This window comes from Ips typographus, linkage group LG5, assembly GCF_016097725.1.
Source record: "Ips typographus isolate SLU linkage group LG5, UJ_Ityp_2.0, whole genome shotgun sequence".
Lineage (NCBI taxonomy): Eukaryota > Metazoa > Arthropoda > Insecta > Coleoptera > Curculionidae > Ips > Ips typographus.
Genome location: NC_138426.1, coordinates 11,820,388 through 11,844,620, shown reverse-complemented (window position 1 = coordinate 11,844,620; position 24,233 = coordinate 11,820,388). Strand labels below are relative to the sequence as shown.

At 34.1% G+C, this 24,233-nt stretch overlaps 1 protein-coding gene and 1 long non-coding RNA gene across 5 annotated transcripts in view; one reads left to right on the top strand and one right to left on the bottom strand.

Annotated features, from left to right (window-relative positions):
- LOC145729419 (5-oxoprolinase) overlaps positions 1 to 24,233 on the top strand; it is a 60,623-nt gene that overhangs the window by 14,637 nt on the left and 21,753 nt on the right. For all 4 annotated transcript variants that reach the window (XR_014178347.1, XR_014178346.1, XM_081980173.1 and 1 more), the window contains exons 14-19: positions 2,106 to 2,338; positions 2,467 to 2,578; positions 3,248 to 3,472; positions 8,643 to 8,886; positions 10,882 to 10,979; positions 16,495 to 16,670. Coding sequence is in view for 2 of the 4 variants with exons in the window: in XM_081980173.1 (XP_081836299.1) it covers positions 2,106 to 2,338; positions 2,467 to 2,578; positions 3,248 to 3,472; positions 8,643 to 8,886; positions 10,882 to 10,979; positions 16,495 to 16,653 (1,071 nt within the window). In the remaining 2 variants the exon portion in view is untranslated. The remainder of the gene's footprint in view (positions 1 to 2,105; positions 2,339 to 2,466; positions 2,579 to 3,247; positions 3,473 to 8,642; positions 8,887 to 10,881; positions 10,980 to 16,494; positions 16,671 to 24,233) is intronic.
- On the bottom strand, positions 4,596 to 6,273 carry LOC145729429 (uncharacterized). Its single transcript, XR_014178350.1, has 2 exons — positions 5,787 to 6,273; positions 4,596 to 5,441 (listed from the first exon to the last, which is right to left on the bottom strand). It is a non-coding gene; the product is annotated as an uncharacterized LOC145729429 (long non-coding RNA).

Below are 24,233 nucleotides of genomic sequence, written 5' to 3'. Positions count from 1 at the left end.
GGCAGCAGCACTCTCAAGTAAACATTCTATCAAATTTTGAGTAAACATTCTATCAAATTCTATCAAATTTTGATAGAATGTGACAGAAGAGGCTAACAAATAGAGGAAATTAGAAGAAGCAGGTTTCTGTCAGATTCTGCATGCGGTTTTCTTGGTAACTCCCTTCTGTTATTTGAAGAATACGCATTCTGTGGATGCGCCCGATGGAGGACTAACAACCCCACACTTTTATGTGTCAATAGTTTATATGTCAACGTCTGGTTTTAGTTTGCTTAATGCCTGGTATCACATGACAAAAGTTGTAATGTTAACGTAGTTTTTCAAAAAACTGATGTTTCTCTAGAACAAAATCAGTGTTTTATCTTAATTTATATTTGACTTTTAAACGTTTTTTCTAGATTAGCATGCGACATAATTACGTAAGAACTCTTGCAGCATTAAGCAATAACTAGCTACAAGACTTAACTGATTATGCATAGAGCGACGGGGCAGCGTTTAACAGGATTAGGCACTAAAGGAATTACGATTGTATAGCAGTGAAGATTATCTCGCACGCCGTTCTAATTACTTGTTTGATAGGCAGTTATGCAGCTTAACGTCAACGAGAAAATTGGGATATAAAACGAGGGTTTCAATTAATCCCGGCTTATTTACCGGTAATAAAAATTAGCGGGCGGTCGTACGCCAGCAAATTATGAAGCTTGATAAAAATTATATAGTAAGAGAAATTAGCTGTTTCAGTCCTTGTGTGTCACGTGTGTTGTCTTGTCTCCTTTTTAGGGACAGTCAAACATTTGGTATAGGTTTTCTAATTTGATTATGATTATTGTAACTACGACAAGCTGAGGTTTAATGGGAATATCAGAAGATCACTCGACCATACATCACGTACTGAGTTATAATGTAATTAGTGAAACTAACTGTATTAGTTGGTAATATCAAAACGCCATTACTGTCCTATTTCCTGTCGATATTATAAATTATGGTCGTTTTGGCCGATTATGGAATGCGTATGCCTTGTTACCTTACTACGGAAAATAATTGGAAAAACGTGTTGTTGGTGTATTTAGAGCGCTTTGAAACAAGTAATAAAATATTCAATACTTTTCAATATGTTCACGGCGATTTGCCTGCAATTACGGCAATTATTTTTTGGTGGGCTTTAAAGCAATTAATATTAATTGCGCCGTTAGTTGATTTAAAAGGCCGACAACGTTGGGGAATAATTTAACTCGCGGATAAATCGGTATATAGATGTATTTTGGACTAAAATGAATAATAACCAAAATTTTAAAAACCGCCTAGAGGCTAAACAGTTTCATCACACAAAAAATTAACATGCAAAAATTTACATTGTTTTTTTAGCGGTTAAAATAATAATAATTGAGTTTTGTAACTGAATATTGCTTCACTAATGTAAACAGCTATTAATTTGCAGAGAGGCAATCAATTATTCTGTTGATTAAACATGTCATCACAGTGCATACATACAATTGGTTAATGGACAGTTATAAGGTTTTGAAACTAGTTAATTTTAACTCAGATAACTTAGTTAAAGTCAAAATTATCAAGTGTACATACATTTGAATAAAGTAGTAGTTGTCAACTGTCGATCCTGTTAATAACTTTGATTGTACAATGTTTGATGGGTTGTACACCAATAAAGAAGAAATTATGTTGTTATAATGTATCTTCTTATCTACTGGTATTGACAAATTTGCATTTACCATAAACAGTCCATTTGTTATCAAGCTGTCCAATAACAAAACAATAAAAAAAAACTGTAACATAGTTGTTACACTATGGCCTGTTACAAAAGCAGCCTCACCGACTTCCATTCACTCTAAATAAATCGTACGCCCTCCGTGCACACATCAGATACTCTAAAACCAATCCGTCATGATTGGTTTTCTGGAGGTAAGAATCATTGTAATAATACGCTCTTAAACCTGAATAAATTGGGTTACCTGTGGAACTTCTGTATCCATCATCCCTCTGAGCTGCCCCTTAACGTAACAATATGTTTGTGGTCTTCTGTATTCTTCGTTACCTTATTTGTTTACAGCCATCTTCTTATTCAACATTTGTACTTCTTTGCTTTACAGGTTCTGGAATTAATAGACCAGTATGGCCTAGAAGTAGTGCAGGCATACATGCGTCATATACAAACCAATGCTGAGTTAGCTGTGCGAGATATGCTCCGTGAAGTGGCGAGAAACGCTGTTGCCAGAACCGGTTCTGCTCGTCTACATTATTTGGATCACATGGATGACGGTTCTCCAATTAATTTGAATGTAGAGTTGGATGAGAAGAGTGGTTCCGCATTTTGCGATTTTCGGTAAGTAACTCTTGTAAATATTAAGGTTTCTTAACTAAGTCAAGACTACAACAGATTCTCACTGAATTCACATTCATTTAGATACATAGAAATTTCATTCAGAACCTACAGTTTTAAATTCTTTGCAGTGGATCTGGACCAGAAGTTTGGGGCAATTGCAACGCTCCTAGGGCTGTAACCCTATCCGCTTTAATATACTGTCTCAGGTGTATGGTAGGCCATGATGTCCCTTTAAACCAGGTTAGTATTTAGTAAAATTAGCTTAATCCGTTAATTCTGATGTATGCAATCTATTGAACTACGAAAATGCAGTAAAACTGTCTCAAAGCGTAATCCAACAACAGAATACTTGGTTAAATTGACATAGAAAGCTAGCCAATTAAAGGTAAAATTATAAATGGATAATCGGGCTACTTGCTTAATCTTATAATTTCTAAAATGATTGAGCACCATAAAGGTTATTACTATTTGAAGACGACCATCAAACAGAGTAATATTAATGATTGTTCTAAATTAGTTAATGATTGGCCTTTTCAAAAAGTCCAAAAATCTTTCTTAAGATCATCGAGCTATAGAAAGCTTGATTAACCTCCTTAGCTTATCATTGATCTACAAAGTTCTAGTAGATTAGTAGTCTAGTAGAATATAATTTTAAAACCTAGTAGAACATTCCTTTTTTATTTTAAATTGATGTTTAATTGTCTAATGTTTTCTAGTAAATTGTTTTAAGATAGTTATTGCGCTATACAATTATTGTTTGTAAATTGTCACTAATTAACAAATTTCTGTAAACTGCCTAAAAAGATCAATGAACATTAAAAGGCTTCGTTAACTAACAAAATCGGCCGATCGAGCAATCCTTTACTGTTTACCGTCCTTGTCATGATATAACGTGCATAACTAATGTAGGGTTGTCTGGCACCAGTGAAAGTGGAGATACCCAAAGGATCGCTGCTGGATCCTAGTGATGAAGCTGCCGTGGTTGGTGGAAATGTGTTGACGTCACAACGAATAGTCGACGTAGTCCTGGGGGCGTTCCGCGCATGTGCAGCTTCGCAGGGTTGCATGAACAACATCACTTTTGGCAACGAGTTTTGGGGTTGTTACGAAACGGTGGCTGGAGGCAGTGGAGCGGTAAGTAAGTTGTCAATTAGTCTGTCAACTGTCACTTAAGTTAGGAAATGTAATGCCTGCTTTATACCTCCCATTTAAGAATTAAATTAAATTTAAATTTCCACTAAAATTAATATTTAAACTAAGAAATCTTGTTTAGGTTTATACTACAAATTAATAATTAGAAAAATAAATGACTGTTTTGCCTTACTGGACGTTCGACGTTGATGTTTGACGTTGACGTTTCTATTGTCATCGTCATTACGCGTGTTTTGTGGATAAAGACATTTTTCTTTAAAATAATTTAAAAAATTTGTTCTTAAACCACTTTTTCGGTAAAAAATCCAATTATGGAAATAGACGATTCAAGTCTAATAGACTACGTATCGCAATATCCATACTTATATGACAAAACTAACAAAAAAGCTATAAAAACAAAATAATGCTAAAAATAAATTATTTTTTTTATTAGCATACTAGTATTCAACTTATTGCAGTTATTATTAGTCTCTGACCTGCAGATATTGGCGTTTTTGTAGTTTTTAATTTTGTAAGCCTACGCTTCACCAACTTTAGTAAGTATGCAAACATTTCAGGAGACATGCGGGAATAGTTATAGAAGTATTTCACGATCTTGATTACTCATGGCTTTTACAAACTTGTTGTACATTCCCAACTCTTTCCTACATCCGTTTATAGGCCGCACTCCGTATCTACGTTGCCTTCTTCGTTTTTTAGTAATAGATATGCCTACTACTGCAGCAAGGAGAATCAATCCAAAATACACCTCTTCATCCATTTTTTAAATTTTTGCAAGAATTTAATGAATCAAAAAAATATACACACCAGGAACCAACATTTGTTAGGATTATGATCATAGATTAACACACTAGATAGATATTAATCTCCGTGTTAATAAGGTGAAGCACTGTATGTATGATTTCTTTCGAGTCACAGGGGTCGCCACATGTTCACATTTGATGGTCGTCAGATGTCATTTTTGCGTCTCTATTGTCATGACAGATTTTTAAAAGCGCCATCTGTTGGTAGACTTGCATAAACTGGTATTGGCGGGCTTTTTGAATTAAATTAAGTCTTTCTTTCATGGTTTTGGTTCAAGAAACAGGTAAATAAAACAAAGTCCAGTGTATGCAAAATATATTATATATATTTTAAGGAAATGAACATACAAAACACATACTCTACAAAAATAATAAGCTTTTGGTTAGTAAGTTGGTGCAAAACCCAAGACCTTAAGACTATAGTTAAGAATAGATCATAAAGCTACACTTTATACATAAAACATTACTATTATAAATAACATGCACATGCAAATATCAACCATTGTATACCCATAGGTGTACCTCAAAGGTCTTTAAGAATGTTTCAGATATGGTTTTTTTTGGTTTTTGGTTGTTTTTTTTGGTTTTTTATTTTTTATTTTGCTTCTTTAAAACGTGAAACTTACCAGAAGACAGGGATTTATTCTTGGAAAAGATGGAGGAAGTTGGAAGCACATCTTGATTAGGATTGCCTGTTGATGGATTACTTTGTGAAAATCTTGAAATCCCCCCCCAGAAGTGGGGGATTCTGTAAAACAAACATTTCAAATATTACAAGAACGAAAAGTATATAAGTCCATCTTCACATTTTCACACAGTGGAGGTGTTAGGTAAGTGCAACGAAAGAGCACTCACTCAATTTCCTCATTTTTTTTTATTAGATTTTAAATGGATATGCCCAACATGCTATCAGCAGTTTTTCCAGGAAACAAAACCTCAATTAAAAAGAAATACTAATACTAACATACGCGACATCACTGTATAGGTACATTTTTATTTGAATAAAATTACTTGGGGAATCTGGGTCCTTTGGTACTTGCTGGCAAGGACTTGGTAAGAACCTTGAAGAAATCACTCCCTTTTTTAGCATGCGTCTGTTATATGGGTTAAAGTCTTCAGGCAAAAAGTGCTTTTCACACACATAATACCTGAAAATACATTTCAGTTTCATTTTTATCTACTGTACCTTATTTCTATTAAGTACTACTATTAGTAGTACCTAGGTATAGTGCAAAACTAGGGTATTAAAACAGATACATTTATTAGTCACTTAGTCAGTGAGTCATAGTACTGTTTAAACGCACTTTATGCAAAAGAATACATTAGTTTTCCACTATACTTACCAAAATAATCGTCATAAACTAAGAAGCTATGTTGAGTTCTACAAATCATTAAACCTATTTTCTCTTTGCCTCCTTGAAAATCTCTTATAGTAATCCTCTTACTACCTTAACATTATAACAAATAAAAATGAACTTTACTTGAGAACTTACCTGCTATAAATTTCCATATTAGAACAAAAAAGTATAACAAATTGTCCTAAAAATTGTTTCCACAGTGAAAAAGTAACACTGTCTTTTTCCGGGTTAGGAAAACGAAATCGTCGGGAATGTTTTGAAGGGCTGCACCCCTTTATGGCACATTCCGCCTTGCCCATAGTGACAAAAGTCGTTGTAAAACCCAGCCAAAAGGTAAAAAACTAAACTAAAAAAACCTACGAAGAGAACACTATAAAAACACCGCCCTCGAACTAGTATAAATCACACGTATAAATTAAAAACTGCAACCGTAATATCAATATTTTAATAGACTTGTCTAAAAAAATTTGAATTTGTCAAAAGTTGTTTACATCCTTTTCATTTTGTTTTGCTTAACCACAAAAAACCATCTACAGGTAAAAACAATACAGTAGCTCCCCCTGTGTCTCGAAAGAATCCAAAACATGGCTTCACATTGGCTATATGAGATTAGTGGGCCTGATTATGATGCTTCACAGACTGACAGAAGACAGCAATTTACATCATGAGTGATGACAAGTATGACAGTGACAGTTCCGAAAGTCAACGAATTTAAACGAATTAAGCCGAACTTTAATAAAGTAAATTAATTTTAGTTTAGTGTAAATTGAAAGTATAAATGGGCTCGCTTGTAAGTTCACTTTCAGCTTTGATAAATTAATTTTAGTTTAAATGAAAGTTTAGTTTAATTGTTAATTGAGAGCTATAAAGCAGGCATAATAGTGATTTTCTGAAATGCTTAGTGGACGATTGTTGTCAGCTGAGCTTAAACCAATCGTATTGGTTACCGAAAACTGAACTGAAATCCTATTGGCTCAAACTCAAGTTAAATCGTTTACCATTTATAAAAATGCTTAGGGTGTGACCGGTTGATTGGGGTGCTTCTGGATGATGCGGTTTTGTTAAAATTGTGACTACAAATAGTTCAGAATTTGACTTATTTTCATTATGGAACATTTCCTAAAATAATGGGTATTTGAAATGTTTTTATGTTGTGTGACTTAAAGCCTCATTGATTTTCACTTCGGCTTACAATGATATGGTACTTTTTACTGCTAAAATGATATTTTCACAGTGGACAATACCATACTAATTAACCGTAGATCACAATACCACTGGTAATGGCACAAAAATAAGAAGAAAATTTATTGTAAACAGTTTTATTAATGGACATCTTTTATGATTGCAATTTTACTTAATTTACTGTTGTAATCTTACTTTTTATTTAGTTGTTTATTATTTCAGATTCTTGACGATTTTATGTTGACTTACCACATAATTAATTTATTTTATATTTTGTTTTTGTGTCAATGCAGCAGTTCCTGGTTAACACTATTGTGTATTTTAGGTCTGATGATGGCTTAAGCCGAAATCGGTTACCTATCTATTAAATCATAGTCTTTGTGTTTTGCTCTTCTTGTTTTTTTAAATCAATAATAATTTCCTGCATTTTTGAGTTTACATCTCTGTATGTAACTCCATGTTATTCTTGTATTTTATTTCCTAGACTTACTTATTTCTCTTAGTTTTAACGGTTGAATATTACAAATAAGTAATGGAATCAACCGTTCGGTCACGTTAGTTTTTAGTTTCGCAACTACGACTAGAGGCAAATTGAGTCTCAACTACTAAATTGAATTATATTTCATAATGTTGCAGCTCTGCGTAAACTTTTCCCCTAATTAGACCGTATCTCTCTTTGACTTTTGTTGCTCTGCTTTTGCGGAAATTTAACCCCGCTTCCGCTTATTTTAATTGAATATACAAAGAGCCAGGATTCGGGGAAATAACCTCAGCAAACAACTATAGAGATTCAAAACTGGCGACAATGGCGATTCGGCCGAATTCGCAGTTAATCAAGTTGAAATTTGCACTTCATTTGTACTGATTACAGTTTACACTGCAATGTTGCTATAATTACAAATCCATGCAGAAAAAAAATTACATATAGAGTAATCTTGAAAATCTCAAGTTATAAGTAGTAGTAATAGTTAATTATTTGCAGTTTAAGTTTTTTCGTTTTTTCTTTACTAACCTAACCTTTTCTCCTCTTCTACCTAATGTTACGTGGGTATGATCTAACACCAGACAACTCTGGAATCTGGAACTGTACTGCCAGAATCACAATCCTCCACTCTATCGTTAGGGTGAAGCTTTTAAGTATGAATTCCTTGAATTACTTCTTAAGAACAATTGTTTTCCAAGTCTTCTACCTCACTGTCATTCACTTTTGCCATTAAAATTAGATTGCACGCACTTTAACTGAAAACTAAATCCAATTAAGTCATGACGTCCTGAACTTGATTTGTCCCTGCCAATCCGTTTACTTCTTGAAACTGTAGGAGGATTTCATGTTTCCACACAACAGGCGCGAAAGATAAACTCGCGAATGTTTATACTAAACGACGGATAATATTTTTGCAGCAAAAGTAACAAACTGGCGCGTCATAATAACATGCAGTCTAGTTGAGGAAAATGCGTTTTGAAAGATGCTTTTCAGCCAACAAATTGCCTTTGCACCCTGCGCTTTTTGCTGTAGTTACACGGCTCTCATTTCTGTATTTTATTAGCATAGTTTATTGCAGCATGTCTCTGGTTAATTATTATTAGGGTTAAAATCTTATTAATTTTTTTATTTTAGATTTTGAGTTACGTTTCTTTGTTTTTGACCCGTTGAGCAGGTTCAGATCGTCATGTTTCAATGTAAAGAATGTCACAGTACCCTTTTGATTATGTGCTTACTGGACACCCTGTACAATTGGTCAAAGAACAGCAAAGTTTACAAAAAAATAACTTTTTTTAATGCTTCTTTTAAGAATTTCTGTATTTAAGGGACCATCATGGGACGGATGCTCGGGCGTTCACGCTCACATGACCAACACGCGTATCACTGACGTGGAAATTGTGGAACGTCGTTATCCTGTTCACGTGAAGACATTTACTTTGCGGCCTAATACTGGAGGACAGGGTAAATACAGAGGCGGCGATGGGGTGGTTAGAGAATTGATGTTTAGAGCGCCACTGACTTTATCCGTGTTGACGGAAAGGAGAGCTTTACAACCTTATGGACTTGAGGGTAAGAGTTTTCTATTTTTTTTTAAATTAACCTCAGTGAAGTTGATTAATAAATTGTGAGAATGACTTACTTGAATCAAAAGTGTCAGTTGCGTTGATTCATAAACCAAGCAAGTATTTTCGTCTTGGAGGTCATTCAGTAACACTTATTTCAGTGGCAACTTGTGACCTTTACTTAGGCTAAATTAACACAATTTCTAGGTTTTACGAAGTGAGTAACATACAAAACTGTAAATCTTAGAGACAATAGAATAGTACTTTTCAAATAATAATAATGCCTCAAGTTTTGAAATGGTTGCAGTTTGTCCAGAAATGTAACTAGGTTGAATGTGGCAACAGTACCTCAAATTGTTTGTTTTGCTTTATTTACCAAAGAAACATACTCCGGTTATTTAAAAATTTCACCCTTTTTTAATATTGTCACGTTTCAATTGTAAAGCCCTTTTAGCTCACTCCCTTTCCCCGAGATCTTGTTTCAGAGGTAGAATCCAACCATTTGATAGAAAAATATAATTTAATAATTAAATTATATTTGGCAACCAACCGGAACAAAACACCACACACAATCACTATTCTAGTATTGAACATGCTTTATCAAGTGCATGATCTTTATTAGTTTGCGCCCTAAAATTCCATATTTCCCGTAATAATTTAGAAACTGTCCCAGTTTCCCTGGTAAAGCATTATTCACGCCTGCCTCTTTATATATCGCAATTGCTTAATCCGCGTTATTAATGTCGTCAAATTTAATGCAAACATGTCCGGACGTGGCGCACATGTATGCATTAAAACGTTACGGTACCTTTGCTACCTAACAACCGTTATTTATTGTTCATAATAGCTCGAATTAATAAAATCCCTTTAAAATAAATACCACTCGATGGGTTATTTATTGGTATAGCAGCGCTAAAAAAAAGGTTTATTTTAATTTATTGGTGCTGCAATTCTGTTTTTGTATACAGGTATAATATAGCAGGTGAAATATTTGAACTTGTGTTAAGCTGACGGTAATAAATTTGATATAATTGTAACCAAAGATTAAAATAAAAACATGGAAAGGCTGTTAGCCGTAGTGAAGACAGTCAAGCATTTCCACAAATACCTGTTTGGACAAAAGTTTAAGCTAAGGATAGATCAATAATATGAATATGAATATGATTTCCAGATTAAATACAGAAAAGGACGTTTGCATGGAAGTGCGGACGCGGTGTCAAGACGTCTAAGTTTGGAAAGCCTTGTCGAAGAACAGATTTGAAAAGTAAAGTTTGGCCGCAGAACAACGAAGAGATCTCGATTTAGGATTAATAATTAGTTGGAAGGAACTTGGGGAAAGACCACAGGGAGGAGATTTCCGCTAAGTCTCCAACATTAAAGGGAATTGGGCTTTGTGGGAGTCCCTTATACTTGACGGAGAGTTGCTTAAAGGAAAATGGGAGTCCGGACGGAAGAAAGGGCTCAAATCTAGAAGCCGAGGATGTATGAAGCAGTATAATGTTAGAGCACTGTTTGAGAGAATCTAGCTGGACCTTTTCCTAAAACAAGTTCCGGAAATCGTTATGTTTTGGTTTGGCAATGGACTACTTCAGTTAGTGTACGCAATACCAAACCAGGAAGCCTCTACTGTAGCGAGTTCTGGTGAACAACTTCTTCTGCAGATTTGGGATATCGAGAGAATTGCATTCTGATCAGGGACAGAATAAAATCCGTAGATTTCGAGATATTTGCAATATTCCAGACTTTTTGGACACCTTGTATAAACAGCTGGGCTAGGACCGAGTTGTGATTGTGATTGTAAACAAAAGGAAATACAGTGCGACTTAAAAATATGGAGAGGCATTTTTGTGTAAAAATCGGTACAATATTTTGAAATCATTTTGGGTCATTTTTGAATTTCTTGTAGAACATTGGTGCGTAACTATTTTACGCATTATGAGCTGGTTATTATTCGCAGCAGGTTTCCTTTTTTTTTATTAAAAACGTACTATCCCTTTTGCAGGTGGCCAGCCGGGAGCCCGAGGACTCAATCTTCTGATTAGGGCCGACGGACGCACCATTAATCTCGGCCCTAAAACGGCCGTCGCCGTGCAACCGGGGGTAAGTTTTCGATCGACCTTTTGTTATCCGTTCCATTTTTTTTCCGTGCCGATGATTTTCTTCAAATCATTGTTTGGCTAATAACGACAAGGGATGGTGGTGTTGCCCTTATAGAAAACGAACTCTAATTTGTTTTGCTGCCAACTTACAGCTGTTCAACATTTTCGAAGGAAAAAAATCATTAACAAAATTGTAGTAGAAATGCTAAAAATGTAGAGATACAATTGAATATAAGGAGAAAGGAATTTACTCGCAACAACAATTGTTCTGATAATCTTTTGACCACAAAAATGCGATCTTAATTATTGAGAACTTTTAGGAACAAAATTCCTGCTTGATTTTTTGAAACATGCCAAATTGTTTGAAGGTAAATTTGACATTAAAATACCTTTGAATATCAAACTGCAGTTCGTGTAGCTAAGTTCTTAAATCTTAATTTTCCACTCTAAAAATAGTAGATACTTGATTTTTTGTACTTAGTTATTATAATATACAGCAAATATAATTTAAACAAAATTTGCAAACAATTTTTAAAATAAGAATGCCCAACCTTAGGACAAAACTAATTTAGATTCAAATATGTGATAATAATAACGTAACATTTTCACAGAGACGTTTGGAAAACTTAATTTTCTCTTTCATAGTTACACGACTCGATTAAATTGTAACTAAAAATTGAAATACGTATAACAGTAATTTACGTGCCTCCAGAAGTTTCCTTCTGCCGTAAGTTTCTCCAAGAAGTTTCAGATTACGCTTCCTCCTACATAAGTTAAGCATAATACCCGCTTCACGTTAATCTACTTTTGCGGAACACGAAAACTAATTTCGTTGATCTACCACAGCCGCGCTCTTCTTATTTAGTTGCTGGATCGGTTCTAGGTTTTTTCTCTAACCTCATTTCGCTTAAAAACTACCGCTGTGTAAAGGGTTTTAGAGCATAAAAATGGGTTAAGAAGTGGCTAGTAATCCAGGGAAAATCAGAAAACGTAAATATTGGTTCAACAAGTCGGCACAAATTGAAAGCAAACAAATAAAATCCCCGCAAGCGGTTGTCCCGGACGTGTTTATGTCATACGGTATTGCTAGTTAATTACAGAATTGTTTAATGAAACAACACTACATGTGTGCAAAACATGACAACCCAAAAATAGTGTTAATAAATATTTTAAATTTGGGGAAAGTTAAAATTGTGAACAAGAAATAATTTTCAGAACCCAGAATAGTGGTAGTTAAAACTTCTGACCTAGTAGCAGGTTTTGTGAATAGTAATTTATAGATTCCTAACCTTTATCGCTTTATTAATGTTAACAGTTTTTAGTGGTTCATCTTTTTCCATGAATTAAACTGACATCTTGGCATAATTTAAGAATGTTTCCTTTAGGGAAGTTTTTTTATCACCTAAAAAGTGAAGCAGATAAAGCGACTAACGCAAAGCACGCACCAATGATAAATGTATCATGTAAAAACACAGTCTGACCCAAAAACACACGTTATAAATCTTGCGGGGCACGTTGCCTGTTTAACGATAGGGAGAAAAGTCAAGAAACAACAGCATTAAAACGAACTTACTGCAATAGACACGCAAATATCTCCCTTAATTACTTTTCTAATCTCACTGGAAATGTCCCCTCTAAGCAAAACAAGAAAATGCATTTTAGCTTCGTTGAAAAGTTTAGAGAAAAACGTTTCTGTGTTTATTTTTGTCCGTCGTCCTGAAATTACGGGCAAGTTTTTCTAAAAATAAACTCCCCGCTAGTCTTAATTTAGTTCCAGTTAGTATTTTAGTGACGGAAATTAAATTAACACTCCCCTGGCATTTCTTGCACTTTTACACTAAGTATGAAATAATTTAGAGGGTTATTTAACAATAAGTGATTTTACAATTTTTGTGCTTCACATGCATCTGAAATTGCTTTGAAGTTGCTGCACAAAAGGTTTGAAACATATTTCCCAGTACGTCGTTTCTGCAAAAAGGGAGCTCGCAAAATCTTGTTTAATCTTCGACGTATCGTTCCCAAAGTAACTGTAAAAAGTCTTTATTGATTCACTCCAGAGACACCGGTCCGTTCAGATTGATTCTGGGAAAATATTAAAGTCTATTCGATTCGATACTTTTTTGGGTTCATGTAGGAATATCAATAGCTTTTGTGTCGCTGCTGGCAGAGATGCCAAATGTTTTTGTTTTACTTGTACTAGTATTTTTTGAAAAAATGTTAGCAATGGACTGTCGAATTTTAATTACTTTTGCCGGGTAAAAATATTAATTTTCAGTCACTCTGACCAAATTTCTTTTTTTCCACGAATCAAAATAACCCAATAAGAACAATTTTATTGATGCAGTGTTTTCAATAAAAATCTCGGTGTCGGTAAGAGACAGACATAAAGTCGTACTAACAAAAAATGATTAAATTGCAATTCTGAATTTATAAGAATCAATAAGATGTTCCATTTAAAATAACAAAGTTGCTGCAACTTTTTACAAAAATTTTTGGTGACCACACTTTTAGTTAAATCAATCGTAGTTATTTTCCCAAATCATAAAACTTCCAAACAAATTATCACTTAACAGTCGAATCCAGCAAAATTAAACCTTCCTAAATCCGCAAACAAACTGACTTCGATGAAGGGGGGCGTTTCGGATTTAAAGTGGGGCCCCTCCAATAATTAGAACTGCCAAAACAATGCGGAACCGAAGTGGGTTGGTGATTTAGTTCTGTCAGGAAAAAGTCAGTTCTCGGGCAACTACTAATTAATTATTTCGCTTCGGCGATGCTTTTTGGTAACAAATGTGCGCATTTTTTTTGTAATAACTTGAAACTTTTGAGGTCTGACAATGATTTTTTTTTTTGGGAAAGCTAATTAGAGTTTAATTGAATAACCGCCGGCAAGGGGTTATAATTTTTTGGATGCTGGAATAGGCTGAAGAAAGTTTAACTGCTTTTTTTAGTAAATTTCTACAATTTTAGTTTTTTCAAGTGCATGTAAACTTGACAGCTCCTGGACAAATTTGATAGTAACTTCACAGTTTTTTTCCAAGGAATTTAATTCACAAATTATCTTCAATAACAGTTTCACTAGATAACCAGATTTTAATCCTTTTATATTTTTGTTAGATTACTTCAAATTTCTAGTTTACTAAAGTTACAAAAATAAATCTAATGAATCATGTGTCATTGTTAATGAGGGACCAGGTACAAGTAAAGTACTTTGTCAATCAAATTTTGATAAGAAATAGGTGTTAATAGTAATTTTTTTATGTAATTTAAATATTTAATATTCAAATTATATTGAATTTTAACAATTGATTGTTAATTTTTTAACAGTTTTGCTTTAAATGTTTTCATAGAAATCGAATAGGAAACTTGACTGATCTTGAATTTGGAGTGTTAACAAAGTCTCTGAGAGTAGCACTTTCAGTAATTTTTGTTTTAAATGTGTTTTTTTTTTCATTTCAATTCTTAATTTTTCGTTCTCCCTTACATTTTTTTTATTTTATCTAGTAAAATACAATTTTCGGCGCTAAATTAATATCCATTAATTTTGACTACTTTTTTTCCATTAATTTTTTATCTTCTGTTACTTATTCTTTTTTTATTCTCTCCTGACAATTCTTTTATTTTTAATTTTATGTATTTTATTGAGGGTATGTTGGTTACTTTTTAAAAAATATATGGTTTTAATTTTTTTCTAATTCTATTAGTTGATTTTTATTGTTTCTTATGAAAACTGACAGAACGTCATTTATTTTCTGCCCCAGACAATGGAATACCATTTTAAATGTTGAACACTCTTCTCTTGTGTCTATTCTTCTTTTTTTCTTTCTATTTAACGCTTATCTTTTAACTTTTATTTTTTTATAATCTGGTGTAATACAATTTTTTGCGCAAAAGTGATTTGAGGCCTTTTCTCACTTTTCACTTCTTATTTTCTATCCTGTAAGTTATTCGTCTTTTTTTCTCTCCTTTTAACTCTTCTTCTTTTATTTTTTTTTTATTAAACTATTTTTCTCTTTTTTCCCTTTCTAATTTTTCTTCATTAAAAGAAAACGAAAATATTATCTTTTAAATTTGAGACCTTTTCTCTTTTTTCACTTTTTTGTCACTCCTGTCAATTGTCAAAATAAATCTTTTCTCCTTTTCTTTTCTTCACCTCGTTTTTTTTTAAATTGGTAGAATACAATTTTTGACGCGAAAATATTATTATTATGGCGTCTTTATTTCTCCTGCCATTTATTCTTCTGTCATTTTTCCTTACAACTTTTCATCTTTGCTTATCTTATTATATAATTTTTCTTCTTTTAATCAGTAGAATGCAATTTTTGTCGCGAAAATAATACTCATTAAGTACGGTGCTTTTTTCTTTTTTCACTTCTTCCGTCCTGTCAATTTTTCTTTTCTATATCTTTTTATTTCTCCTTTTTTAATGTTCTCTTTCCAATTATTATTCTTTTCTTCTCTCTTTTCAACTATTCTCGTTTTCTTCTTTTCTTCTGTTAAGTATTCTTATTTAATTTTCCCTTCTTAAATATTATCTTCTATTGTGTTAATTCACAAAACTTGCATTTTAAAATAGTTAATTAAATCTTTGATATTTTCGAATAAACGACTCTTTGGTGTTTTTTTTTTTTAAATTATGAGGTAGCACTGTCATTAAAATGTAAGAGAGTAACATACGATACTGTTTGTCAGCAGTATATGCCGAAAATTCACTTTCAAACTCATTTAACAAAATTACATATCTATTTAAATTAAGTACAAAGAAAATAACAAGTAAAAGAAACAACAATAATACAGGGCGTCCCAGTAAGGGTCGAAATCCCTGTCCTAATGTAAAAATTTTACATTTCATGAAACTAATTGAGACAATATATATTTTGTTATTATTATTATTACAAATCCACTTAAAATGAATTAACCTGAAAATACATAGATTTTATGGCAGTATAATTAGAACAGAATATTGTTAATTTAGCATAAAAGTGAATAATCAAACAATACTCTCTAGCATGAGTTTCTAGTTTGTTTGTCAACATTCCAACTTCCACCAAATTTACCGTGTTAGGAAAAGTTATGCAGCATATTGTGCAGAGTTAATGCAATTCAATTTAACCCAAAACATTAATAAATGGGAATCCAGTTTAGTCATGTTTGATATAACTTGCAGAATGTCCAAATTTAATGAATATTTTAATTTGTAAAGTTAAAGATTTCGTAATTGCAACTGGTGAAAAGAGTTTTACTTTGTAAAGCAGGTTAAGTTCCATAAAACAGCGATTTCTAGTGTAACAATATAAAATCGGACTTTTCGTAACTCCTTGGTAAATAGCTATTCTTTTGGCATATTGATTGGGAAAATAAAATATCAAATACAGGAACGTAACCTTCCAACATTTCCTAAAAATTCTATAACCGTGAAAGATAACTTAACGTTAAATGAATACGGCGGTTTTATCAAAGAGAACGAGGGCATCATTATCACCCCGGTCGCACTTAAACGGACTATTTAATTCCAGGACACATTCCGGCTTCACACACCTGGAGGGGGAGGATTTGGGGCAAAGGGGACGGAAGCGCCACCCTCCGATGAGGGTTCTTCGCTGAAGAGATCGGGAAAAGCTTTCGTCGAACGCGGAAGCGTTTACGAGTACAGAATGGCCCAGGAGGGGGTTTGAGAACAAAAACTTTATAGGTGAGTGATGATTTTTACGTGTTGTCTAATGAATAAACATAGTAGAGACGTTTTTAATGTGAAAAGACGGAAAGTTGACACAAATTTGCATACGACTGTATTATGCGGTGATAATACTAACAGGATGTTAGAATGTATGATGTTTTTGTAGGAGCCATGTTTCTTTTACCGTCCTGAACTTTTTTATCGGACGTCACTGAAAGGACATGTTCCAGCAATTCCTTGTTCAATTTAGAAACTTTTTTGTCTCTTTAATTTTTTTCTTATTTGCCACCGTTTGCAAATTTATTTTTGCATTTCCTACATGTCCTAAAGTTTGTACTACGTATAATGAATGCAACACTGCTTTCCTCTTAAAGCTGTCCCCATCCAGTCCTTGGTACGTCTTGAGTCTTTCCAGGTAAACAATTTTCATCTTGCTTTTAAGCTGTGTTGTAAGGGTCCTATCAAACCAGTGTAAATTTTGGTGATTTGCCTATCTTCCTCTGAGAATTAAACAACCAAACTTTATCATCCTTCTGGAATCTTCCCAAATTTACTATAAGATCATCTGACTGCTAAATCAATCTTTCTTGCAACTCGTCAACGTGTCCTCAACGTTCTTGCTTTGGCTTGTTGATTCAAAGAGAAAATCACATGGAAGTCGAAGTTTTCGACCAAACAGATTTTTCGATGATGACTGGCTGTTAAGTTGTGGACTGCTGCTCTATACGCCATCAAGAAAACAGGAATATGCTGGTCCCAATCCTTCTGACTCGAGACTTTTACACCAAACTATATAGAAACCTGAACCATGCAGAAGCGTCATAAATTATACCCTACATACCAAATCAAGGATCGGAAGAGTTGCCCACGATAACTGAAGAAGAGGTTCTAAAGTCTTTATCAGAAATGAAGAACAACAAATCTCCTGGCGAGTTACTCAAAGCAATAACCAAACTCTTTATAAACGCCTAGAAAAAGGAACAACCCGACAGGTATGGAATAATGCCACTATTGTTATTATACCTAAGAAAGGCAGGATCACAGACCTAAAGAACTACAGATCGATGTCTGTTGACACACTTATATAAATTATTACTAATTAACTTGATCTATATCAACCAAAAGAACAAACAGGTTTTTGAGCCGGATATGGGACTCTTATCGACGTCTATTCGACTCCATAGATCATCATGAGTTGTTTAAGGCCTTCGCTACACTTATTACGACACACATAGGCAACAGCAAAAGTAAAAATACATGCGGAAACAAATCGGTTCAGTACTGGGACTCCGTGTAATGTAGGTAGAGTAGAATTCTATTTGTCCACCATATTCTTGGTATTGGGCCTTTTCTGCTCAAACCGGTAAGAAGCCACAACATCGCGTGAATTTGGCACCTCTTAAAGGTCTCTAATACTCGCCATGTTTTGGCTTTCTAGCTTTTTGTGCATAGAATGTCCGACACCTAGAATATAGTCGATAAATAGAATTCTCCTCTACTTATACTCTTCACAACTCTGCTAGAATACCGCTAACTGCAATGTCTTTGGGATCTACATTCGAGCATTCATCAGAACCGATTAATAATAGATAATTTTTTTAATGCAATCTAAAAATTGTTTGAACTGTTCAAATCGTAGTTAATTAAAGTTTATTAACTGGGTAACATACACCACTCCTATTACCCAAATAGCTCTAAATAAAACCGATTTTACTTTAAAACCTTGTTGAAAACCAAATAAATCCGGATCGGCAATTTTCAACTCGAAATAACAACGCGAAACAGTTAGCTAGTAAATCCTTTTTAGATTGATATTAAATGGACTATAACTTATGTTTAAAATGTTATTTAAACTTTCCGAAGGGATTTCGGACGATTTGTCTCCAATAGTGACGTTTGCGAGCTTACGGGAATTAAAACCGCATAACGGGCAATTTGTTGGACAATTAGAACTTTTAAATTACCTTGTAAGGCATCAGGAGCAAGTAAAACCGTGTTTATTGTGGTAAACAACGTACAATAAGGTGGCGTTAAAATTGACGGTCGATTAGGATGATAATAGCGACAATGAAAGACAAAAAGATAATGGCTCAATTCATTTCCCTAGCGCTAACAAGATTAATGGGAGTGAAACTAGGTTTAGTAACTGGGCCTCGAAATAGGGCTGATGTAGTGTAAAATAGTGAGGTTATGACTGTGCGTCATTGCGGACGACTATCGTAATTAATAGACTGCGATGCGGCAACAGTTTTCGATAAAGTTACGGAACAAAAAGTTTGGACGGTCTGCGGGCCACTGGAGAATATTTAAGGGTCTGTCATGTTTAGAGATTACAATAAATGCTCAAATTGATGGTCTTCCGCAATTATATAAATATAAATAACAGGGTCTATCGGATTGAAATCGGGTGAGTATGGATTTTTTTCTAAACGCGAAGGAAAAACTGTTTCCATCTTGTAGAACCTCTTGCTAAACCTCGCCAGGTATTCATCAAATTCCCTGTTTTCGCTCAGAAAATGCATGAAATGTGTGTCAAGGTTATGTTTCTACTTCAGCTTAGCGTTGGGATATATCCTCCAACTCTGGAGAATGGAAAAAGTCACCTTCATACCAAAAATAGGGAAAAGAGATGGGACTGATCCGAAATCGTTCCTATCTATTAGCTTCACATCTTTTCTGCTGAAAGTAATAGAAAAAGTAGTAGATAACTACATCAGATTTTATCGCATACTGACACCTCGCTGTATCAATTTACAGAATTGATTCAGAATTCTCTCAAAAACGGAGAAATAACAGTATGTGCTTTCCTCAACATTTCACGTGTCTTTGATAACACCACTCAGAGGTGCCCTACAGAAAAAGGGTGTCGACAAAGCAATTACGAATTGGATGAACTAGGTGCTGCAGAAACTACAGTGTGTAGTAGCACCATTGAAGTTGGAAAGGCTTGTGGCACTCCTCAAGGAGCGGTATATTCACCACTGCTGTGGAGCTTAAAAGAAGATGAATTTCTTAACAAGCTAACAAGCACTGGCCCACAATGCCTAGGGTATGCAGATGACATTTTCATAGCAGTCAAGAGAAAATATGAACACACTTTATGTGAAATGATACACGAAATGATCATGCACGGCCATGGGGCTGACTATAAACCCAGCCAAAACCGCTGTTGTACCATGCACAAGAAGAAGGAAGCAAATTTGAAAACTATCGGGATATCTGGAGAAGTCTTGGAATTAAAGCAGTTAAATTTCTAGGAATAACGCTAGATCACAAACTTCTTTGGAATAGGCACATTTGAAACTGTCTGCAAAGCCACAATGGTCTTAATGGGGTGTAGAAGCCTGGCAGGAAAGTACTGGAGTACAACCCCAAGTACATCCAAGCATTTTGAGATGGATGTATACTACCAAGATTAGACCCATACAATAAAATCAGACAGGGTACTGCTAGGAATATCAATATACAGGATGTCTCTAAAAGGTCTGTACAAAATTCTATGACATATTTCTGACATCAAAATAAACCGATTTACTCTACTCTACTCCGTCTTCCGGTTAAAGTTAAAAAATAAAAATAGATTTTTTGAAATATTATATATATTTTGGAACGTATTACTTTCAAATCTGGTACTCAGAGGTTTTTTGAGATACGAAAACCGAATTTGGACAAATTTTTACTGCGGCCGTTAGATGGCGCTCTACAGTGTACGTCTGATGGTTTTAAGTGACCGTAAATTTTTTCTCAAGCTCTAGGTCAAGCTTTGGAATCAACTCACTGGATTGGCGCACTATAAGAAACTTCTTAGAGGTTACAATAATAATTTGTAAAACCTACGCTCACTCACAGGATTCCTCTCAAGACACTGTCGCCTCAAAGGCGACCTGAAGCGAATTGGCCTAGGAAAACACGGAGACTGCAGATTCTGTGGAAACGAGGAAGAAATTGCTTTGTGAATCATTCAAACATAAGGACCAACATGTTTGGTAGCAGCATTAATGATGGGGAGATTTCTTCTCTAAATCCGACTCAGCTGCTGACCGTTATTAAAGCCTTGAAGCTAGAGGATGAACCGACTCACTGCAACATCTACAATCTACTACAATCTATATTTAAGTCAATGCAGGAAAGATTCCTGCCATGCCTGTTGTTTGGCAGGGTTTGTGTCAAAGTTTTTTTCGTTGTAGTTATTCCTGAGTTGTTCTTTCTCAGTCTCTGTTAAGCATTTCTTTTTGTTACTCCTAGTTAGCTTTGGCTTTGCTGTCATAGTTTCACTTCGTAAATTCCCGATTTTTTGTGTTTTGTATTCGTCCGATTTTTGATGAAGCTTACTTATAGCAGCTTACTGCATCAACGAAACGTTCCAGCGAGTTGTTATCAGTTTGTCACCCTTGGTTTTGCTGTATTATGTCTATTTGTGCTTGTAATCGCTTTTATAAAAAACAAAGAAGTTGGTAATGTTGGTATGCCAAATTACTATTTTCGCTTTATTGTACAAAGTACAATAACACAGCACAAAATCAATGAACAATAATATATTATGTTATTAGGAGTAGAAGAGATCTTTAAGTGAGTGCAAGCACACCTATTCGCTGAATGAATGATGATTAAACTGAAACTCTCATGATCATGTGATTTTCAAAGCATTTGTAGGTTAAGACTTGTGATCTAATTCCAGACATGCCTGTTTTTTCACCTGCTTGACGTCATTCTCAAAGGGTAAAAATTTGACCATATTAAGGGAGCAGAAAGGCTAGGAGGTAAATTTTAGTTACTCCTGGCAACTATTTATTAAAAAAATTGTCAAGATAAATAGAAGTACCTTCTCTGACTCCTGGGCCCCTGGTAGAAAATTCAATGTTCACAGAAATTGGAAAATTATATTAGAAGAACAGAAACGCAACGAGGTAAATTTCAGTTACTCCTTGTAACTATACATTTACCAAATTGTCAAAAAAACTGGAAGTACCTTCTGACTCTTCTGCGCTCCTGGTCAAAAATTCAATTCCAATTGAGAAGAAGTGAATGTGTGTGTGTGTGACTGTGGATATCGCAAGAGGTGAATTCAATTATTCTTGGTACCTGTTCAGTTTTGTCAGTAAACCTGGAAATATCTTGACTCCTGGTAAAAATTAAAATGTTTGATGAAGCTTACTTATAGCAGCTTTTACTGTATCAACGAAACGTTCCAGCGAGTTGTTATTAGTTTGTCACCCTTGGTTTTGCTGTATTATGTCTATTTGCGCTTGTAACCATTTTATAGAGAATATATTACTTGTGATCTGATAAATCTAAACTTGCGTCTTCTCCAATCTGCTTTTTATCAAATGTGCGTAGTCGCTAGAGCTTATGTGAGTGACGTCAATGTGTGATTCATCTTGGGGCCTTACAAAAGTAAGTTTGGAGTTTGTTTTGTGTATGACCAAGTTACGTGCGGCCATCCAGTATTTTAGTATGTTGCGTTTATTTTACCAATCTATCGACTTACTTACTAAAAAGCGAATACTACAACACACGTGCTCTCTTGTGAATTTTCTGATGTAACCTAAAAAGGACATAATACGGTTAATTCTGTGAGAATAAGTGCGGTTACGGTACGTATTTGCTTATCGTCACACTGATCCTGACTAGCATCAATTAAGCCGAGAGGATCTCTCTCACTCGGAGGATTAAACGCGGTTTACAATTTAGTGAAGAGGAAACCGAACTGCGTCTTGGCTTTATTACACCAGTTTGTCCGCCCTATACGATGCCAACTGCAAAGACCGCTAGATTTAATTGGCCATATGTCTTCGGTTATCTTATGTTAATGTGATTTCCGGATATACGTTACTAATAAGTGGTAAAATTGATGGTTTCTACGCTTTATAATCAGCGAAAAGGTTGTTAATGTCTTCCACAGCAGTCGCTGTTAAAATGGACCTATATTTTAATTGTTATGAATGGAATGGCCTTTTAATGTCGTCTAATTTTAGAGACAACTTTTCAGAATTTTTACTAAAATCTTGTAATTGACTTTGCTAGAATTATTGACACTTTTCAAGCTTAAATTGATCGTAAGAATTAGCTTGTTTAGTGATTACAGTTTTTTTTAATACTTTTATTCTAAATTTTGTATTGACTTTTTTGGGTCCGTTTTGGAATATCAAAATCTCTACTCCGAGAGATAATATATTATTTGCTTCTTTGGAAAAAGGGATTTCTATTCGATTTACAAGTAGTGGGTCATTTTTGTAGCAAATAATGGAACAACTACTGTCCTCTTTGGGTTAACTGGTTTTCTTTTCTTCACCACTTATCTACTAATTTGAAGACCATTTGGCTTGTCTCTGAAGAAGTAATCATCTGCGTATCTTAGACAATGACAAATATTTTTAGTAGATCATTTACCAGTATACAGCATTTAGAAACGAAGGTAGAACTGTTTCTCTTATTTGTAGTACTAAATCAGGTTATGACGAGTGCATAAGTGCTAAACAAATCATTGGGTTTCATCTTTCCAAGTTAAATAGAAAATAGAAGCAAGTATAAATAAGCTAAACAAGCAATTTGAATTGTGCAAAAAAACGCTCAGAATATACAGGGTGGTCCAGTTTTAAATGTCAATAACTCACCAATCCATAGCCAATTAAAAAATAAGTTGACATTCATTATGTCATTTTCCTGAAAAGTGCTTCCTAAGGAAAATACAGTCCTTTTAATTTCTGTTTAAAAAATCGGTTTTTTGTCATAACTGTCAGACCGTTGCAGCAATATTGATCAAATTTGAAACAAGCACTTTATTACACGTTATTACGGTCCCAAGACCCAAAACTAACCCAACCCAACTTAAAAATTGTCTTGGAAACGGAAAATTCACTTAAGAAGTTTAAAAAATATTATTGTAGCCAGTTTTCATAGTTTCCAGACAAACTAAAAGACTTTAGTTTTGAAAATTGAATTAGAAAAGATAAAAATTTCAGAAGCTTAAAAATTGTGTTTGTAACCAGTTTTCATGCAAATCGAGAGACTTTAATACTAAAAATTGACTTGTAGACATAAAAACTACTTTTTCAAGAATTTGTTACTACAAATTCATACATTTAAACCTTAAAAATTGACTTGAACCCCAAAATGTGACTGAACTAATGAAAAGTGACATCAGAAGCTTAAAATTTGCATTTGAAGTAAGTTTTCATAATTTGAAGACAAATTTCAATATTTTAGTCTTGAAAATAGTCTTAGATGCAGGACATTGACATTAGATTCATGAAATTTGTCTTGAAAACGAACTTTTCGTGCTTTTTACTTTGTTTTTCGAATTCTGGACTATTTTTAGTGGGTCAAAACTGCTTTCAGCTTGGAAAATCGAGTTTCAAGACTATCTTCACCAAGTTATTGAAATAGCAAACTTAAAAAACATTTTTTACATTCTTCATAGACTTAAAATGGCATTCCAAGTATTGTCACTATTAAATGGACTTCTAGACACCTCAGTGCTAAAAATTCGGGTATTTCTTAATAAACTAGAATCGTTTTTAGTGTTTTAAGGCTGTTTTCAGTGCCTCAAATCGAGTTTCAAGACTATCTTTACAAAGT